The sequence below is a fragment of the Bos indicus x Bos taurus genome, chromosome 16 (genome assembly GCF_003369695.1).
Source record: "Bos indicus x Bos taurus breed Angus x Brahman F1 hybrid chromosome 16, Bos_hybrid_MaternalHap_v2.0, whole genome shotgun sequence".
In the NCBI taxonomy this organism is placed as follows: Eukaryota; Metazoa; Chordata; class Mammalia; order Artiodactyla; family Bovidae; genus Bos; species Bos indicus x Bos taurus.
Window position 1 is genome coordinate 79,632,781 of NC_040091.1, and position 17,810 is coordinate 79,650,590.

The 17,810-nt window shown below is 64.2% G+C and overlaps 3 protein-coding genes across 7 annotated transcripts; 2 read left to right on the forward strand and 1 right to left on the reverse strand.

The window, feature by feature from the left end:
* Positions 1–57: 57 nt before the first annotated feature.
* PTPN7 (protein tyrosine phosphatase, non-receptor type 7) lies at positions 58–8,489 on the forward strand. Of its 2 annotated transcripts, none has more exons than XM_027565880.1 (10): positions 58–113; positions 807–1,123; positions 1,523–1,706; positions 1,957–2,041; positions 3,108–3,184; positions 4,330–4,467; positions 4,681–4,791; positions 5,317–5,474; positions 6,461–6,574; positions 7,248–8,489. In XM_027565880.1, exons 2-10 carry the CDS (start codon positions 1,065–1,067, stop codon positions 7,339–7,341), a joined length of 1,020 nt encoding a protein of 339 aa, XP_027421681.1. In that variant the 5' UTR covers positions 58–113; positions 807–1,064; the 3' UTR covers positions 7,342–8,489. The 2 variants fall into 2 exon arrangements, with proteins under 2 accessions (XP_027421681.1, XP_027421683.1); XM_027565882.1 differs by having other exon boundaries at positions 74–113; positions 833–1,123.
* LOC113906997 lies at positions 6,563–9,615 on the reverse strand. 3 transcript variants are annotated; one of them, XR_003515058.1, is made up of 4 exons: positions 9,320–9,532; positions 8,867–9,206; positions 6,781–6,868; positions 6,563–6,653 (listed from the first exon to the last, which is right to left on the reverse strand). XR_003515058.1 is itself a non-coding variant. In XM_027565885.1 (2 exons), exons 1-2 carry the CDS (start codon positions 9,595–9,597, stop codon positions 9,128–9,130), a joined length of 357 nt encoding a protein of 118 aa, XP_027421686.1. In that variant the 5' UTR covers positions 9,598–9,615; the 3' UTR covers positions 8,072–9,127. The 3 variants fall into 3 exon arrangements, 1 of the variants encoding a protein (XP_027421686.1); XR_003515057.1 differs by having other exon boundaries at positions 6,781–6,893; XM_027565885.1 differs by lacking the exons at positions 6,563–6,653; positions 6,781–6,868 and having other exon boundaries at positions 8,072–9,206; positions 9,320–9,615.
* Positions 9,616–9,623: 8 nt separating this feature from the next.
* ARL8A (ADP ribosylation factor like GTPase 8A) lies at positions 9,624–16,872 on the forward strand. Of its 2 annotated transcripts, none has more exons than XM_027565883.1 (7): positions 9,624–9,888; positions 13,748–13,828; positions 14,015–14,088; positions 15,100–15,193; positions 15,330–15,397; positions 15,615–15,685; positions 15,972–16,872. In XM_027565883.1, exons 1-7 carry the CDS (start codon positions 9,766–9,768, stop codon positions 16,019–16,021), a joined length of 561 nt encoding a protein of 186 aa, XP_027421684.1. In that variant the 5' UTR covers positions 9,624–9,765; the 3' UTR covers positions 16,022–16,872. The 2 variants fall into 2 exon arrangements, with proteins under 2 accessions (XP_027421684.1, XP_027421685.1); XM_027565884.1 differs by lacking the exon at positions 9,624–9,888 and adding an exon at positions 10,215–10,424.
* The last annotated feature ends 938 nt before the right edge of the window (positions 16,873–17,810 follow it).

Consider the following 17,810-nt stretch of genomic DNA (forward strand, 5'->3'; position numbering starts at 1 on the left):
GCTAGGAGGGGCGGAGGGAGGAAGCGGGCTTCCTGAGGCCTCCCCAGCCCTCAGAGACAGACAGACAGACAGACAGACAGCTGGCAAGAGGAGCCTGGGGACACGGCCGCCTCGTAAGTACCTGAGGGGCGGGGAGGAGCCCGGAGGCCCCAGGTCGTTGGACACAGAGGGCCGGGAGGGCGGCCCCAGGAGGGCAAGCAGGAGGGCGCCCGGGGGGTCACACGCTAGGTGGGCAGGGGCGCAGACACTGCTGACGGCCCCGAGGGCGGGCAGGGCACGGCAGGCGGGGAGGGCAGACAGGCACCCTGCTGTGTCCGCCCCTGCCCACTCAAACCCTGCGGGCACGGCGACCCCAACACCCCAGCCAAGCTCCGGGCCAGGCCCTGGCCTGGAGGCGGGCCGTGCCCTCGGCGAGGCGCCCAGCTTGTGCCCCCAGCTGTCGCCTCCCCAGGCCCTGCGCTCGCGGGCTCCGTGAGGCCACTTCCTGTGACGGTTACTGCGGCGGGCGGGGGATGGGCGGGAGGAAGGCAGCACCCCCAGCCCCCATCCCGGGCCGGAGACCCCAGAGGCTGGGACGACCCTGGGTGGAAGGGCCGGCTGCCTCAAGCACACCGGAGGTCCACCTTCTTGTCCAGAGGAGGCCCCTGAAGACCCAGGGGTGTGAGCCCACCCTCCACCCAGAACGGCTGCACGCCGCCCGCCCCCTCGGCTGCTGCCCCCTGGCCCCTGCCCCTCCAGATTCCTCCGGATCCCGTCCTATCTCGGCTCCGTCGTGACCCTTTATCTCGCCCTCACGCTAACCCCAGGCGGCCGCCACCCTACGCCCCTGCAGAGATCCTGGCCTTCCCCCAGAGTGACACTGCCACTTCCTGGGGAACAACGGAAGACAGCGAGAAGACCCGAGGTGCCCAAGGGCAGAAGGCTGCCCAACAGCCTAGAGGCCAAGCCACATGGCCGTGTGAGCTCCCGGGGGCGCCGCCCCCAGCATGGTCCAGGCCCGGGGGCCGCTCCAGAGCAACGCTCCGGCCTCCCCATCGCCTTCATAGTTGCCTTCAGGGGCAGCCATGACCCAGCCTCCGCCAGACCAGGCCCCAGCCAAGAAGCACGTGCGGCTGCAGGAGAGGTGAGACCCTCTCGGGAGGGCCCAGCCGGGCCCGCCTGCCCTCCGCTGTCCCTCCAGTGGGACCCCCATGCCTCCCCAAGCAAAGGAAACCAGACTGCTCATTTGCATATCTGTGTCAGCTTTGCGCCTGCGCCCCAAGTCCCAGGCTGGCTTGAGCACCCCTCGAGGGGCCCGGAGCCTCCGGGCCTGGGTGTGGGTCTGAGCTTTAGGGGCCCAGCCAAGAATGGGAAATGGGGGCAGCTGGAGGCAGCAGCTGGGTTTGGAGCCTCCTCGCTGGCCAATGAGGGGCAGGGGTGCCAGGGGCCTGGGCCTCGGGGTCTGGAGGAGACAAGGAGCCTGCCGTCAGCGGTGCCGGCACAGCCGTGACTGTTGAGGCCGACCGCGCTGTCTCTGCTGTAGGCGTGGCTCCAATGTGGCCCTGATGCTGGACGTGCGGTCCCTGGGGGCTGTGGAGCCCATCTGCTCCGTGCGCACGCCCCAGGAGGTCACGCTGCACTTCCTGCGCACCGCCGGGCGGCCCCTCAGCCGGCAGGCCCTGCAGCACCGGCCACCCAGTCCCGCACAGCTGGAAGAGGAATTCCTGGTGAGAACAAGGGCCCCCCGAGTCACTGCCCTTCTGGATCAGGAGCAGCTGGCAGGCCTGTCCCCGTGGGCCCTTGGGAGACAGAACCCCAGGGGCTCTAGGAAGGAGAAGGCTCCACCCTCTCCCTGCACCCCATTCAGACCTGCCTCCCGATGCCAGGAGGGAACGGGCCCCCTCCACCAGAGAAGTGGGGGAAGGGAGGCCAGGAAGGGAGCCACTGCTCACGCACCTCCTCCCCCGCCCCCGCCAGAGGATCCCCTCAAACTTCGTCAGCCCCGAAGACCTGGATATTCCTGGCCATGCCTCCAAGGACCGATATAAGACCATCTTGCCCAGTAAGGACTGCGGTGGGGCTGGGGTGGAGGCGTTCAGAGGGCAAGACATGGCCTCATCCAGGACAGGGCTGCCCTGCGTGGGGCCTCTTCTTTTGACAGAGGGGTGCCCCCGCCTGGCCCTGGCCAGGGAAGGGGGGCAGAAACCACGCCAGCCTGAGACTAGGCCCGCGCTGCTCAGCGTGGCCCCGGGTAGTCGGTGGGTGCTGTTCTGACCCGTTTTCCAAATGAGGAAACCGAGTTACAGAGAAGTCGTGCAGCTTGCCTGAGGTCACACAGTCAGGCGCACCAACTCCCTTCCTCCTGTTCCTCCCGCCTGGGAAACGGCCCGCACCGTCTGCAGGGGACGAGCCCCGTTCGGACGGCTCCTGAGAGATGCTGCGGATCTCAGACGGAGGAGGAGGCGGAGGAGGCGGCAGGCAGGGTTCAGGGGGCTGACAGACCCGGGTCAGCACCTCCTGTATTCGGAGGCACGCATGGGGCCCGCTGACCATGAGGCCCGGAAGGCTCTCCTCCCCGCTCCGCGCAGAGCAGCCTTATCTGACCAGCTGCCCCCAGCAGCCCCCAGTCTGGAGGCCGCAGCCCTCTGCCAGCCCGTTAGTGCCCAAGGAAGGGGCAGGGGCAGCCTGCTCTGGGCCCTGAGGTGCCCTCTGCCCAGACCAGCTGGCCCCTGGGAGCCAGGGTCTTCATTGGGCCTGGACTGGAGCTGGAGAAAGGCCCCCTTAGAGGCTGACTCAAGGGGTCAGGCGGGAGTGGGATGGAGCCTGAGTTCCAGTAGGGTCATTCAGGAGAAGCTCTTCCTCGAACATCTCTCTCCGTTTTTGTTGCCGTGACCCCTCTCCACCCCTCTCTGACCTTCAGGCTCAAATGCTCAGTAGCTGCCCCCTCCTGCCTGTCCGTCCTGCCACCTCCCGGCACTGCCCTGGCCTCGGCCTCTGCTGCTCAGAAACGCCCTGCGGCCCCCTGCTCTTCACGGGCACCTTGACAGGCACAGGGCTGTCCTCTTGCCGGCCCTGCATGCGGCTGCTTTGCTGGTTGCCCTTTGACCTCTGCTGGTTTTCACTTCTAGACCCCCAGAGCCGAGTCTGTCTGGGTCGGGCACAGAGCCAGGAGGATGGGGATTACATCAATGCCAACTACATTCGGGTGAGTTGCTGGCAGGGAAGGGGGCGCTGTGTCCAGAGACACTCCTGCCCCAGGACACCTCCCAGCGCAGCGGGGCACCTGGTGCCCTGGCTCCAACCCCATGAGCTCCTGGAACAGGCCGGGATGCCAGGATGCACACAGCAGACGTCAGGCGCTGGAAGGAAGACCCCAGTCTCCTGTCCCCCTGGTCCCCCACACCTGCCAGCCTCTCCATGGAGAGCTGCGCTGGCCACCCCAGCCCAAGACTCCCAGGCCTGCAGCCCAGTGAGGCGTTTGGCCGGTTCCCTCCCTCTGCCTGCGCTGCTCCAGGCGGCCCCTCCTTCTTGGAGGCAGCTTAAGTCAAGGAATTAAGGAACCGGAGGCCGGGAGGCCAGGTGGACTCCGAGCCTAGACTTGTCTCCAGTGCCCAGTGCCCAGCGCCCAGCCTCCAGCCTGCAGGGTGGGAGGCGGCAGGCGCAGACGTGAGCCCTCTAGTGGCTCTGAGTGGGTGGGACAGTGGCCGGGAGCGGAGGTGAAGAGCCCGCATCAGCCACCTGATGCGGAAGAACTGACTCTTTTGAAAAGACCCTGATGCTGGGAAAGATTGAAGGTGGGAGGAGCAGGGGATGACAGAGAGTGAGGTGATTGTATGGCGTGACTGACTCGGTGGACGTGAGTTTGAGTAAGCTCCAGGGGTTGGGAATGGACAGGAAGGCCTGGCGTGCTGTGGTCCATGGGGTTGCAAAGAGTCAGACATGAACTGAACTGAACTGAACCGAGGGCCTGGGGGGTGAAGCACGGGCCAGTGAATGGTCTGGATCCCCCATCCCCTGAGGAGCAGGAGGATTCTGAGGGGGAGAAAAAGGGCTGGCAGGGGTGTGCTACGCCTCGCTGCTAACTCCACAAAGTAGCATGTCAAAGGGCAATGGTTTTCCCCGCCTTTGGGGCTAGTAGAAGGCAGAGGAAGGAAGGGACCATTCACAGAGGCCCAGAAAGACTGAACGCGACACGCTGTCGAGTCTGACCCGCACCGCGGTGGCTGGGTGGGCACGACGCACGGTCTGCTGGCCGTCGCCACCAGCTCGGGGCTCCCGGTGCGTGCGTCCCTGACGCTTGTGTCCGGGCCGCCACGGACCCGCGCTCACCGCCTGCCTCCCTGCCTACAGGGCTACGACGGGCAGGACAAGGCCTACATTGCCACCCAGGGCCCCATGCCCAACACTGTGTCGGACTTCTGGGAGATGGTGTGGCAGGAAGAGGCGCCCCTCATCGTCATGCTCACACAGCTCCGAGAGGGCAAGGAGGTGGGGCAGCTCCAGGCTGGGCCCCCGGGGGCTGAGGACACCTGTCAGTCCCTGAGTCACAGGGCACGGAGGCCACCCTAGCCAGAAGCCAGGGCGAGGGGAGGCAGGTGTCAAGCAGGTGTCAAGCCCGCCGGGGGGCAGGGGGATGCCTTGGGGGGGGCCCTGATCCAGCCGATAGACCCCAGCCCCTGACTCCCAGCTCCCCCCGCCCAGAAGTGTGTCCACTACTGGCCCACAGAGGAGGAGACCTACGGGCCCTTCCGCATCCGCGTCCAGGACGTGCGGGAGCGCCCGGAGTACACCGTGCGGACGCTCACCATCCAGGTACCCGGGGCTGCAGGGGGCTGGGCCACCCCTCTCTGGAGGTCCCCTGGGGACCTCGGGTTTGCTCAGGGAGACCTGCCTGAACCCACGCCCGCAGAGCTGCTTGGGCCCGGAAGAGGGACGTGGGCGCCGCCCTGGGGCCCCTCCAGGCCGGCAGGGCAGGCGCCACCATCCCTGTGGGAAGCAGGGCGGGCCCTGGAGGCACTGCTGGAGGGCGCCCGGCAGTTCGATGAGAGGCTTAACAACACGTGAAGCCTAAGCCCCCATCACTGGAGGCGCCTTCCGCTCTCCAAAGCAGCTCTCTGGCCTCCGAGCATCACAGCCCTGTGCATGAGGCTAAGGGACACGTCCGCAGGCCTGTGCTGGTGGGAGGCAGGGCTGGGACCTGAACGTGGGTCTCTGCTGCCCCTTCCTCACGCCCTGCCCCACCCCAGCACCAGGAGCAGGCCTGTGCTGGAGGGAGGCAGGGCCGGGACCTGAACGCGGGTCTCTGCTGCCCCTTCCTCACGCCCTGCCCCCGCCCAGCACCAGGAGCAGCGCCGGGCCCTGAAGCACATTCTCTTCTCGGCCTGGCCCGACCACCAGACCCCGGAGTCGGCGGGGCCCCTGCTGCGCCTGGTGGCCGAGGTGGAGGACGGCCCAGAGACTGGGGCCCGCTCTGGGCCCATCGTGGTTCACTGCAGGTATGGGCCCCTCAGAGGGGCTCCTAGGGGAGCGGGGGCTGGCCCGGGCCTTACTCACACCGAGATCTCCAGCTCATCCAGCAAGTGCAGAACACGGACGTGTGGGCCGGGCACCCAGGCACAGTCCAGAGAGGCAGCTCCCGCTCCGCGGGAGGACACAAACCTGCTCCCTGCCGCCAGGGCGCATTTATGCATTCCCCAAATGTTCACTCAACGCCTGTTATTGCCAGGCGCAGAGTTCGATGCTAAGGAGACAGTGTGAACAAGACCGTTTGGTTACTGCCCAGTTTTACGGTTTGCAGACAAAACGAACAGAATGCATCGTGATGAAGTGTGATGGGGGTGTTGGGGGCACAGAACCAAGCCGCCCCCACCAGACTTTGGCCAGAAACGGTCTTCCAGGAGGAAAGACCTCTAGGCCAAACTAAGACTTGGAAGGTGAAGGAGGAGCAGGGAGCACCCCAGTGGGTGGGGCTGCAGCTCCCGAGGCCTGACGGAGGCTGGGCACAGTCAGGGCACGGGCCCGGGACACGCGGGCGGGCTTGAGAGTCTGGAGGGTAAGAGCGGGTGTGTGGATGAGGGGCTACACGGGACAGGCCCAGAGACCCGGGTGTGCCGCCGAAGAGCCCCGGGGCCTCGGGCTAAGAGGCCGGCGGACGGAGGGGTGAGGCAGGGACAAAGACAGGCAGAGCGTTCGGGAGGCCCATCCTCAGGAGCTCACACGGCCGCAAGCACAGGCAGGGGGTTGTGGACCCTCCACAGGTGCAGCCGGCGGATGCTGGGGGTCAGGGGTTCACGCAGGAGGGGAGACTTCCTGAAGAAGGGAGGAGGGCAGGGCGGAGCAGGGGGAGAGGACTCGGGGCAGGACGGGCAGGCAACGGGCGAGCGGCGCCATCAGAGGGCATTGGCGCGTCCAGAGGCGTGGCCGATACCCTCCTCGCCCGCCTGCCCCCTTTGACTGCCCTGCCCTGGACCCCTGTACCCAGCGCAGGGATCGGCCGGACTGGCTGCTTCATCGCCACCCGCATCGGCTGCCAACAGCTGAAGGCCCGAGGGGAGGTGGACATCCTGGGCATCGTGTGCCAGCTGCGGCTGGACAGGTGGGTGCTTGGCTAAGCGGGGTGAGGACACGGTGGGCGGCCCTATGCCTCCTGGAGGCCCTTAGGCTCTGGGCATTTCCTGTGGGAGAAAACGGGGCCCATTGGGCTTCAAGAGCTTAGCACCTTACACCCAGGCCAGAATCTCCATCCGGAGTTTAGCTGGGGGTGCTACAGCTAAATAGGACACTCTACTAAACAGGGTTCACCTGAGCTTCCGGTCTTTCGTGTTTCTTGTCTCCATTTTTCCAAATACCCTTCTCAGGGGGGAAAGTGGGGAGACAGCGACGGTTGGTTCTGGAAACAAGACAGCCACAGGCAGCTGCAAAAGTTCACTGGTGTAGAGACAAGAGACAGGGTCCACCCCCCGCGCGTCTCTGTGTCTCCTGGGCCCCCACTTCTTTACCCAGAGAGACAGTGGCCCCCTCCCCAGAGAGCTGCTATGAGGAATGAGTTCACCAATGGGAAAGCACTGGGAACACGAGATCTGGGGAATCACTACTTCTAAGACCTCTGCCACATGGGGCCCTCCTCCCGGGTGGGGAAGGCAGGGCCAGTGGGGGGAGTCCCAGTCTGCCACAGAGAGGACGCCCCTGGGAGGAGGCGCCACAGGCCTTCGGGAGGGTCAGGCTGTCCCCACCCGCCTCAGCTCAAGACTGTGCATCTCTGCCCGCAGGGGAGGCATGATCCAGACGGCAGAGCAGTACCAGTTCCTGCACCACACCCTGGCCTTGTTCGCAGCCCAGCTGCCAGAGGAGCCCAGCCCCTGACCTGGAGCCCTCCCTGCCCGGGGCTGCTTCCCTGGGCCTGGGGAAAGGGGGCCTTGTGACCTGGGGAATCCCCAGGGGCCTGTCTGGGGTCCCGGAAGCTGGCCAGTGAGGATGAGGCCAGACACTGGCTCTTGAGCACTGGCCACTGCCCCCTGCCCCCAGTGGACACCGGGGCGACCCCCATGTGAGAGCCTCGGTCTCCTCCTCGGACATGGACCTGGTGTTGCTGCCACCAGAGCAGAGCAACCTGAGGGTTCCCAGAAGCTGCTCCAGCTGCACCCCCTTCCTGGGGCTGGCAAGAAAGTGACCCCAAGATCATACCCACCCCGGGTATGTTCTCGGTCCAGCCCGAGAACAGGCCGATGGCCGGAGTTGCTGCCTTGGCTATGTCCTCAGCATCCTGCCAGGGACTCTGCCTCCTCACCCCACATCAAAGGCCAGACACCCCCAAGAGAGCAAAACCCAGACCAGCCCCGTGCCCACACTGGGGTCTGGTGAACAGGCTACAGAAATGACCAGACGAAACAGTTAAAGCCTCTAGAAGAAGGAAAGTGTGGGAACACCTCCCGGGGTCCAGACTGCTGCCCCTGCCTCTGTACCTACCAGCCACCCACCCCAGCCACTCCCGAGGGAGACCCTGCGTCCTCAGCCTGCCTGCCAGCCTCAGAAGGGACACGAGTGCCCAGGAAGAACACAAGAACTGAGCGAGGAGCTGAGAGCACTGCCTGACTCCAGATAATAGCCCCGCCACGCCCTTCTCCCTGCAGAGCACGCCTGGACCGCACGCCTGTTGCCACCAGCATCCTGGATTAAAGCACCTATGTGGGCCAGGGGCTCAGGCTGAACAGGGTCCGCCACAGTTTACCCTGGAGAGTGAACTGCCCTCCACGTCTCTTGTCAGCACGAGTCCCAGGGCCCCCCAGGTCTAGTCTCAGGGCTGACCACCACCTGGGAGTGAACTCACTCCTCCTGAAGCTTTCCTGCCTTCAAGAGGCACTCCCGCTGCCCATGGAGCTCAGACCCCCCAGGAGGAAAGCTACCACGTGGCGGCGGGTCCCCCTTCCTGGGTGCTGCTGCCCCAACCCTGTCCAGACACGAGGACAGGCCGTGGAGAATAACAGGTGGGGAAATAAAGGCTTCTTCTTGTCCTCAGGCCTCCGGGGCCCCTTCACAGCAGTTAGGGTAAGAATCCACAGAGCAGGGACAGGCGGCCGCTCTTTACCCCGGAACGTGCACTTTCACAGCCCTTCCAGGGACACGGGGAACAGCGACCCTGGTGTGGGCTTCTGGGGGGGGGTGGGGGCGGGGGAGACAGAGGTGTTTCTTGGGAGCTAGAGAGGAACTTAATAAGAGCAGGGACTAGAAAGGCCATGTAACTGCTCGGCACGTTCCGTAGGCCGAGACCCTGCGATCCCACCATTCTGGCAACTGATTATGGGGTCATCTTGGGTGGGTTTGGCAGGTATGGTTGCTATTTGAAAGTTTATGCACCTTTGATTAAAAGCACAGACGCACATGAACACACCTGGAGGTCAAACGCTCAGATGCAGCCAAGGCGGGTGGCAGCTGGGGGCCCCGGGGACAGCAGCACCCCAGCAGGCCGCCACCCCCACCGGTGGCTCTCCGGAGCCCAACTATGGCTTTTACCCAGCACAGGCCAACGTTTCCATTTGCCACAAACGTGCCTCACGGGAAACCGCCTGGCAGGATCTTCTCCTAGTAAAAGCCTCTCTGGGCCAGAGGCTTATAAGCACGGGGTTCTGGTACGTCGTGGTTGACAAAGCGCTCACGGGCGGCTGTTCCTCTCCGCGGGTACCCTCTGAGAGATCGGGGCTCGGTACCCGGAGATGCTCAGAGGCCAGGACCTAGGGAACAAAAGATCTCAAAGACCTCCCCCCCCAACCCCCGCGTCCCGGGAGGCCGCGGACCACCCTCGTCCACCCTGGAAATGCTCCCGCTGGACGGCGCCCTCGCCCACCTCCGACCCACTGCCTGGAAGACTAGACGGGTGCCCGTCTGGACGCGGCAGCTCGCGAAGGGGAAAAGCAACCGGAGCTCCTTTCCCCAGACCCCCCTCGCGCCTGCGGGCCCGGCGAGCCCCGCCCAAAGCTCCGCGGCTCGGCCCGCCGGCCTGGCGCGGAGGAGCGCGCTCGCTCGGGGGCGAGCAGGGCCGCCGGCCGCGCGGGCGGAGCCGGAGGACGGCGGCGAGGAGGACGGCGGCCGGGCGGGGGGAGGACGCGCCGAGGCCACACCCATCGGCGCGCCGATCCCGGCAGCGAGTCGTCGGCCGCCGCGCGCTCCTGCCGAGCCTCCGCCCGCACCGAGCCCGGAGCCGGGCCGCACCGGGGAGGGCCGCTCCGGCCGCAGCGCGAGGGCACCAGGGGCGGCGGGGGGCCGGCACCAGGCGCGGCCGGCGCAGCGACCATGATCGCTTTGTTCAACAAGCTGCTGGACTGGTTCAAGGCCCTGTTCTGGAAGGAGGAGATGGAGCTCACGCTGGTCGGGCTGCAGTACTCCGGCAAGACCACCTTCGTCAACGTGATCGCGGTACGGCCGCCGGCCCCGAGCCCCCGTCGCGCCGGGCTGAGAGGGTCCCCGCCCGGCGTGGAGGCCCGGGGCCTACCATGGCTCCGGGGCCCCGGCGGCGCACGCCCGGGCCGGGATGGCACCGAGGGCGCGGGGGGCGGGGGACAGGGGACGCGGCCCAGGACGGGACTGGTGGCTCCTAGGGTGTCACGAGGCCCGAGGGACCGCCGCCCGCGGAGACGGCCCGCCTTCCGCACCTCAGCCGGGCGCATGACGGGGCGAAAGTGCAGGGCCTGCTGCGGGGAGGGTCGCGGGATGCGATGCCCTGCGGCTTGGGCAAGGGGGCCTGGCGGCCCAAGCCCCACCCCGGGGGGTTAACCCCGCCTGGCCGGAAGGGGAAACCCCAGCGCTATTGATGGTGGGGGGGAGTGGAATCCGCCCGGGCCCAGGGCTCCAGCCTCCTCTACGGGAACCTCTGCCCAGCTGGAGGTCCGGGGGGGATGGACGGCACCCCGAGGAGCTCGGAGGCCCCGCCTGGCCCGGAAGTTGCAGAGGAGGTGGGGACCCAGAGGATGGGGTGGAGCTGGGGGGGCAGGTCCACTCTGGGGACAGAGGGGAGAGTGGCTCCGGGACCCGGGTGGGGGAGTGTGAGCCTTTCAGAGTCAGGGCGGTGGTGGGGAAGGAGTTAAAATGTGTCTCAGAAAAGGGGAAGACAAGCTGAACTGCAGTGGAGGCCGCGGCCTGGCGGGCGTTTGTGCGTTTGTGAGCCGGCTGCGCTGGGTCCCGTGGGGCTGAGGGAGGCTTGGGCAGGGCTCGGCTTGTCCCCTGCCTGGGTTTTCTGAGAACCGTGGACCGGGCGTTCATGAGATGGGTCAGCAGAGAAGTATGACCGCCGGCCTGGGTACCTCCCCTGCCGGTTCTGCGCAGCCCCGAAGAGAAGGGTGGAGGGAGGCTGGGGTTAGATTCCCCACGAGGGCGTTTGGGCACTGGCTCCCCTTCCTAAACGTGTTTGTGATGTCCTCTGCCCAGGGGCTCCTGGCCGCCCACCCAGCAGGACGAGCTCGTAGGGCCCAGGCTGGGTTTGTTGGCAGGATGGTGTCTGGGCTCCTGTCTGTCCAGGTCTGGCCCTCCGAGGGAGACCCCTGGCTAGAACTGGCGTTGACTTGGGCTCGGGCTCCAGGAGCAGGGGCCAGGTGCCTGGCTGAGAGATGACCGTGGTGGGGCCGGGAGGGGCCGGTTCCGCTGCTCTTGTGGCTCAGCCTGGGCGTCACCTCTGGTCCCGGGGACGCACTCCTCCTGGAGCGGCTACAAAGCCGTGTTCCTGGTGGAGATCCTCAGGCACCCAGGTGGTGCTTCTGTGTCCTGGTCGTGTCCAGAGAGCAGGACGGAATCCCAGAGTCACAGATTCCACCACCAGGGTCAGGAGTGTCTGAGGTGCACAGGGAGGCTGCCGCCCGCCCCTGGCCACACCTTCATCTTCACGACATGAAGTGTGCCACCTCAGCTCGCACAGCCCCAAAGTGCAACCTCGATTTCCCTGGAAAGAGGCTTCCCAGGAACACCCATCCTTGTGGGCCGCAGTGGGATCGCCCACGTCTGGGCTAGTCCAGAATTCTCAGGTCCTCTGGGGCTGTACCCGGGTATAATCTCAGTGGAGTATCTTTCAGAAAGAAACAAAGAGTCCGACTCTGGGCTTTGCCCTTGTGCCCAGCACTGACCTTCTGAATCCCGCTGGCGGCCTCTTCATTTGGCCTTTCTTTGTCTCAGCTTTTCCCCGTTTGTTTTTTCTGCTCACTCCATGAGTCTGACTGTAGATAGAAATTGAGTTTATGTGTCAGCTGCTCAGCCGGCTAATGTGAGCTGGGCAGCGTCATTGAGAGACTTGTGGTGCTCCTGAGAGACTTGCGGTGCTCCTGAGAGACTTCCGGTGCTCCTGAGAACCCGAACCTCAGCTTCCCAAGCTCTGAAAAGGCTGTGCTGCCTGCAAGTAGGAGGTGTTTTGCCCAGGGGAAACTAGAGGACAAATATTTTCAAATACTTTAAAGTGTGAATGACTGTCCAATGGAAGAACTGATCTTGGGGTGCCCAGGGGTAAACTTGGGAAGATGGATTTTTGACTCAAAGAACTTTGGAGTGCTGTAGCTAACCCAGGAAGGATGAGCTAGAGGGGATTCAAGTCTGAGGGGGCGCTCCACTAGACAACTTTAGGGTTCCTGCTGACCTTGAAGGAGGAGCTTGTGAGATCTGAGGCCTTAGCCGGGAAATGAAGTTGCGACTGGTTCCAGCTTAGCTCTGATTCACTGCTGACCTGAAATCCCGGGGCAGGGAGCCTACCTCCCTGAGGGTCCTCCTGGCACCCTCCTCTGCCAGGCTGGGCTTTTTATTTCTACGAGAGCCTGTGGGTGTTCTGGTCGCCAGGGAGCAATGATGGTTCCTCACGTATGGAAACCATTTCCAAGCTCTTTGTGAGCCCTCTTGGCCGCTTTCAAGGAAACCAAACCCCTCTGCCCCATTTCACAGAACGAAACGTCAAGGCCCAGAGAGGTCAAAGGTCTTGTCCAAGCTCCTCCATTAAGAGTGGTAAATGAGAAGTGGGCTTCCCTTCCCCAGTCTCCGTGTTCCTAGCCGCTCCGGGTGGGGGTGCGCCCCCCCCCCCACCCTGCTGGGGTTTGCAGAGGTTAACCACACATGCTTCTCCCTCCTCAGCCAAGAGCGAAGCTGCCTCCTCAAGGCGTTCCCTTTTCCTCGAGTTTTCTCCGTTTTAGAGGCTCTTGGACCCTTCTGATATCTGACAGAAACCAGAGACCCTTTCGCCAGTGTGCGCGGGCACGCTGTGCTCTCTCAGGGTCTCTGAAGCCCCTCGATTGCCTCATCCCTAGCACGTGTCTTGGGTGGCCCCTGCTCGTGTCCGAGGGCCTTGATGACTCCTGAAGATGAACGGGAATCTGTCTGTCTCACTCAGCTGGGGCCCCGGGGACTTGGTTCCCGTTCGCAGGCTCTGAGCAAGAAGCCACCATGTCCCCACTGTGGCCAGTGACCAGGGTCCCTGGCCGCTCGGTGTGGCCAGAGGCAAGTGACTCCTGCCACCTGCCACAGAAGGTGGCATCACAGAGGAGCAAGGCTGTCCCCTCAGGTTCAAGGTTAAGGACACCACATCGCCTTCAGCCTGTGTCCGAGGGGGAGCAGAGGCGTCCTACCCCTGAACGTGGAGACGGCCTTGGGCGGAGTTCGGTCCGGCCTTGTAGTCTGGCTTAGAGGCATGTGGCTAGTTTAGAACAATCTAGAGATCATGAAGACAGTTTAGAGGGGAGAAGTGAGAATTGTCAGAATCTGAAACTGGGTTATGGGAAATTGAGTTAGTCCCCAAGGAGCTCTCGGTCTGGCAAGGTCCCCCGGAGGACCACCCATCCTACCATGGGTACAGTACAAAGAAGCCCAGAAATGGCTGCTGTGCATGTGGGGTGTGGCTGACGCACCACCCGGATTTGACACGAACGCTCGATACCTTGTGCAAGTGTGAATCTTGACTGTTTACCCCACCTGCTCCACCAGAGGATAAATGGGGAGGGGTGGGGGCGGGGGAGTGGACCTCAGGACGAACTATCTCCGTGCAGGCTGAGCCACTTCCTGAGCCCTCTTTGTCACAGGAGAGCCGGACTGCAAGGTGGACGCTGGGCTTGGTCAGGGCCCCGTTTTGCCTGAAGGCGGGGGTGGGGGGTGGGGATGTGGGACCTGCTGGGGACCCCCTGGTTGCCTGGAGGGGCTGCTGGGGTGGGGTGGAGGCAGGAGAGGCTCCCCACTGCCTGGCCGTGGCCGCAGGGGACCACCCATTGGCACCTGCCATTTGGGCCCCTTTCCCAATTCTGACTCTCCCTTCCAGTCAGGACAGTTCAACGAGGACATGATCCCCACTGTGGGCTTCAACATGCGCAAGATCACCAAGGGGAACGTGACCATCAAGGTGCGCGAGGGCCTGGGGAGCAGCCAGGGGACTCTCTTAGTGAACAGAAAATAACCCGGGCGGCCTAAGGCCGAGGATCCCAGGACAGACGGGAGCTGGGGGGGCGTGGGGGCCGGGGAACCGGAGGCCGAGGAGCCCCGGGAGGGCGGGGGGGAGCCCGCCGCTGACGCTGCACCCTCTCTCCAGCTCTGGGACATCGGGGGACAGCCCCGCTTCCGCAGCATGTGGGAGCGCTACTGCCGTGGAGTGAGCGCCATCGTGTGAGTGCGCGGGACGGGTCCTGGCCGGCGGCGTGAGCCCCTGTTGCCGCTTTGACTTCGCCTTTGCTCGGACCGACCCTCTGGACGCCCACAGTCCAGCCTGAGAGCCGGATCAGCGCCGCCTCGTGCGGAAGCCTCCGCGTGTACCTCCCCCGACTCAGACTCACCTGTGTCCTGAATTTTATGTGATTTAGTGGTTCATTCTCTCTTTTTTTTTCTTTTTTCCTTTATTTTCTTTTTCATTTTTGGCGCACCACACATCTTGCAGGATTTCCGTTCCTAACCCCGGCCCTTGGCAGTGGAGCCCTAACCACTAGAGTGCCAGGGAATTCCCTCCCTTGCTTTTAAAAAATAGCAACAACCACAACATATATATGTGCCCAAACAAAAGGTCGTTTAGCTTTCATTGTTGTTGATTTTTAAATTTTATACAATTTTAAAGGTAATACTCCATTTACAGTTACGCCAAAATATTGGCTCTGTGCCCTATGTTGTAAAGTACATCGTGTGGCCTATCTTACACCCTGTAACCTGATTTTTTATTATTGTTATTATTATTTTTTAAGTTTTTTGGCCACGTGGTATGCGGGATCTTACTTCCTGGACCAGGGATGGAACCGGTACCCCCTGCAGTGGAAGCTCCCAGTCCTAACCACCGGGACCACCAGGGAACTCCCCAATCTGATTTCTTTAAAAGCATGTTGAGCATAAAGTCTGTTGGAGCCTCCTTTGCAGTTTTCTCCCCCCTTGTCTAGTCCTCCCGTGAGAACCTCCAAGGTTCACTCTTGGAAGGACTCGGGTCTCATCTCACAGGACCCCGTGTTGCCGAGCGAGCAGCAGCCTCTCCGGGGTCTGTCGGGGGCGGGACGCGGGCAGGGCGCCCCCCCCCCCCCCCCCCGCGGTCCCTGCAGGTTGTCCCATCGGAGCCCCTTCCTGAGCCCTCCCAGGTGGCAGCTCCCACCCCCACCCCGGCCTGTGGGGTCAACTGCATCCCCACCTGCCGTCCCCCAGGTACATGGTGGATGCCGCTGACCAAGAGAAGATTGAGGCCTCCAAGAATGAGCTCCACAACCTACTGGACAAGCCCCAGCTGCAGGGCATCCCGGTCAGCCCCGCGTGGAGTGGGCGGGCGGGCCCGGCTTTGCGCGGGTGGGGCGGTGTGGGGGCCCCTGGGCCCAACCCCTCCAGGGCGGCCGGGCCGCGGCAACCCTGGTCTGAGCCCTGTCCTCTCTTCGCGGCAGGTGCTCGTCCTGGGGAACAAGCGAGACCTCCCCGGAGCGCTGGATGAGAAGGAGCTGATCGAGAAAATGTGAGTGGGCCCCGCCCCTGCCCCGGCACGGAGCAAGGGGCTCGCGCGCTCCCGGGGCTCGCGCGCTCCCGGCACCCGCCGCGCGGTGGCGCCCGCGGGCCCGCCCCTCGCGCGCCTCCTCGCCCCTCCCCCCGCCTCCCCAGTCCCAAGTCCCCTGCCTGCCCCAAGCCCCCAGTCCCCGCGGCGGCAGCTTCAGGACACTGTGTGGTCCCCGCAGGAACCTGTCTGCCATCCAGGACCGAGAGATCTGCTGCTATTCCATCTCCTGCAAAGAGAAGGACAACATCGGTGGGTGTGGGGGGTCCGCGGGGCGGGGCGGGAGGGGAGGCCCCGGGCTACCCGGGTGGGACCGGAGGCAAGAAGCCCCCGCCCTGCGTCCACTGGTGTGCGGTCTTGGGCGAGCCCCCCGGGACTCCGTCTCTGTCTCCTGCGCGGCTCGGAGCAGGTCTGACATCGGGAACCGGGCTTGTGCCGCCCGTGGGGTGACCCCAGCTGCAGCCCCCTCGCCCCCGGTGTGCGCTCTCCCCAGGAGAAGCAGCCCCGAAGCCCTGTAACCTGCTCCCTTGTCCCCCAGACATCACTCTACAGTGGCTTATCCAGCACTCAAAGTCGCGGAGGAGCTGAGACCGCGGCCGCGCCTCGGACCTGGGGCCGCCTCCCAGCCTGAAGCCGAGCTCCCCCTCCCCCTGCGGCCCCCCAAGCCCACCCTCCCTACTCCGTGCGGGGAGGGTCCTCGGGGGCCCCAGAGTCCCGTTCTGCTGAGGTTTGAACTCCTGATTTGACTGTAAAATAAATGGCTCCCGCCCGCCCCCTAACCTCCCCCTCCCCGCTCCGTTTTCCGTCCCGCCCCTCTCCGCTCCCCTTTCCCACACTCTGTTATTGTCCTGTGTGTACAGTATATATATGTATATATATTTTAATTTTTTAATTTAAGCAAAGACTAAAATCAACCATTTGATGCTGCAGGGCCCAGCCAGGATCAGGGAGGGGGCGGTGGAGAAAGCAGGAGGGAGCCGCGGGGTCGGCTGGGGCCGGTCCGCCCGGAAGGGCACCAGCCTGGCAGGGCCGGCCGTCCCGAGCCTCGTCTGTCCCCGCAGTGTTTGGGTGTCACAGGCAGACGGGAGCCTTCAGGGACTCCCCTCTCGGCCCCAGCCGGGCGGAGGGCAGGGGCCGCCTCCCAGGTGCCCCTGCCGCCCGCTCTCCAGCTCCTGCCCCTCCTCAGGCCCCTTCCTCCACGGGCCACCTCACTTTCTGTTCTCATTTTGCAGAGTTGCACACGGAGAGAACTCAGCATGGGGGGTTGGTTCTTTGGATTTTTGTTTTCTGTTGGTTTATTTAATTTAATGATTTGTAAAGTGATGTTCCTCTTCCTTTTTTACACTTTTCTGCTCACATTTAACCTCTGTTTGGAAGATGATTCTTGTAACTGTACATTTTTTTGCCTCCTAACAAGAATAAACGACAATTTTGTGTTGGGGGGTTGCACGATGTGGGTTCTTTGCCCCCGCTGGCCCAGCAGGCTCAGGACTCCAGTTCTCCACCCGGGTGCACCCAGCCAGCGGGAGGCACGCGCTGGCCCGGACACACAATGGCTCTTTACAGAGCGGCCCCCGCGTGCGGCCCGGCTCCTGCCTGCCGCCGCCTCCTCTGGTCCCCGGCTCTGAGCTGCCAGCGGCCCCGAGAACGCCGGTGTCACCACCTGCCCGGCCGCGCCTCCGCGCGGAATGCCGCGCGCAGTGCGTTCAGGGCTCCGCCTGCAGCCCGAGCGGGCGGAGCCAGTGAAGGGCCCTGGGGCGGGCAGCGCGGGGCGTGCGGAGCCCGCAGCCGACCCGCTCCGCCGCTGGTGTCGGGGCTGCTGGTTTCCCAGGAGAGGCTGCGCCCTCCCTCCTTCCACCAAGACCCCACCACCACCGTACCTCCAAAGCACCTCAGAGCCTCGCGCCCGGCTTCTCGAAAATCCTTCCCAAATCCGGGGCCATCTTGACCCAGTTTTACCGTAAGCCCCGCCCCACTGGGCTCCCCTCCGCCCAGAAATGGGACGGCCCTACATGCAGGCTTCATCCATCCTCTGCTGGGAGAAAGCAGCTTCCAGGGTCCTGGGAGGGGGGCCTCCCCTGGTGGCTCTGAGCTCGGTACGTCCTCCGTGCTTTCCCCTGGAGGCTCCTTCCGGTCATCAGAACGGCAGGGAGGAGTGGCCTGCCTGGAGAGGGGCTCCCCACTGCCGCGGAGTTTGATGGAATTTGGCAAATGGAGCCAGATGACTTTGGGGTGCCTTCCCAGGTGGCTCAGTGGTAAAGAATCCGCCCGCAATGCAGGAGACTAGATCTTCCTGGGTCGGGAAGATCCCCTGGAGGAGGAAATGGCCACCCATTCTTGCCTGGAAAATTCCACGGACAGAGGAACCTGGCGGGCT

Bases quoted from the DNA above. Each gene is read 5' to 3' on its own strand.
- PTPN7 (XM_027565880.1), top strand. From the start codon at position 1,065: ATGACCCAGCCTCCGCCAGACCAGGCCCCAGCCAAGAAGCACGTGCGG. The intron at 4,468-4,680 runs GTGGGGCAGCTC...CCCCCCGCCCAG, and splicing joins AGCTCCGAGAGGGCAAGGAG to AAGTGTGTCCACTACTGGCC. The intron at 6,575-7,247 runs GTGGGTGCTTGG...CTCTGCCCGCAG, and splicing joins TGCCAGCTGCGGCTGGACAG to GGGAGGCATGATCCAGACGG.
- LOC113906997 (XM_027565885.1), bottom strand. From the start codon at position 9,597: ATGGGTGTGGCCTCGGCGCGTCCTCCCCCCGCCCGGCCGCCGTCCTCC. The intron at 9,207-9,319 runs GTGGGCGAGGGC...TTTGTTCCCTAG, and splicing joins TTCCAGGCAGTGGGTCGGAG to GTCCTGGCCTCTGAGCATCT.
- ARL8A (XM_027565883.1), top strand. From the start codon at position 9,766: ATGATCGCTTTGTTCAACAAGCTGCTGGACTGGTTCAAGGCCCTGTTC. The intron at 9,889-13,747 runs GTACGGCCGCCG...TCTCCCTTCCAG, and splicing joins CCTTCGTCAACGTGATCGCG to TCAGGACAGTTCAACGAGGA. The intron at 15,398-15,614 runs GTGAGTGGGCCC...TGGTCCCCGCAG, and splicing joins AAGGAGCTGATCGAGAAAAT to GAACCTGTCTGCCATCCAGG.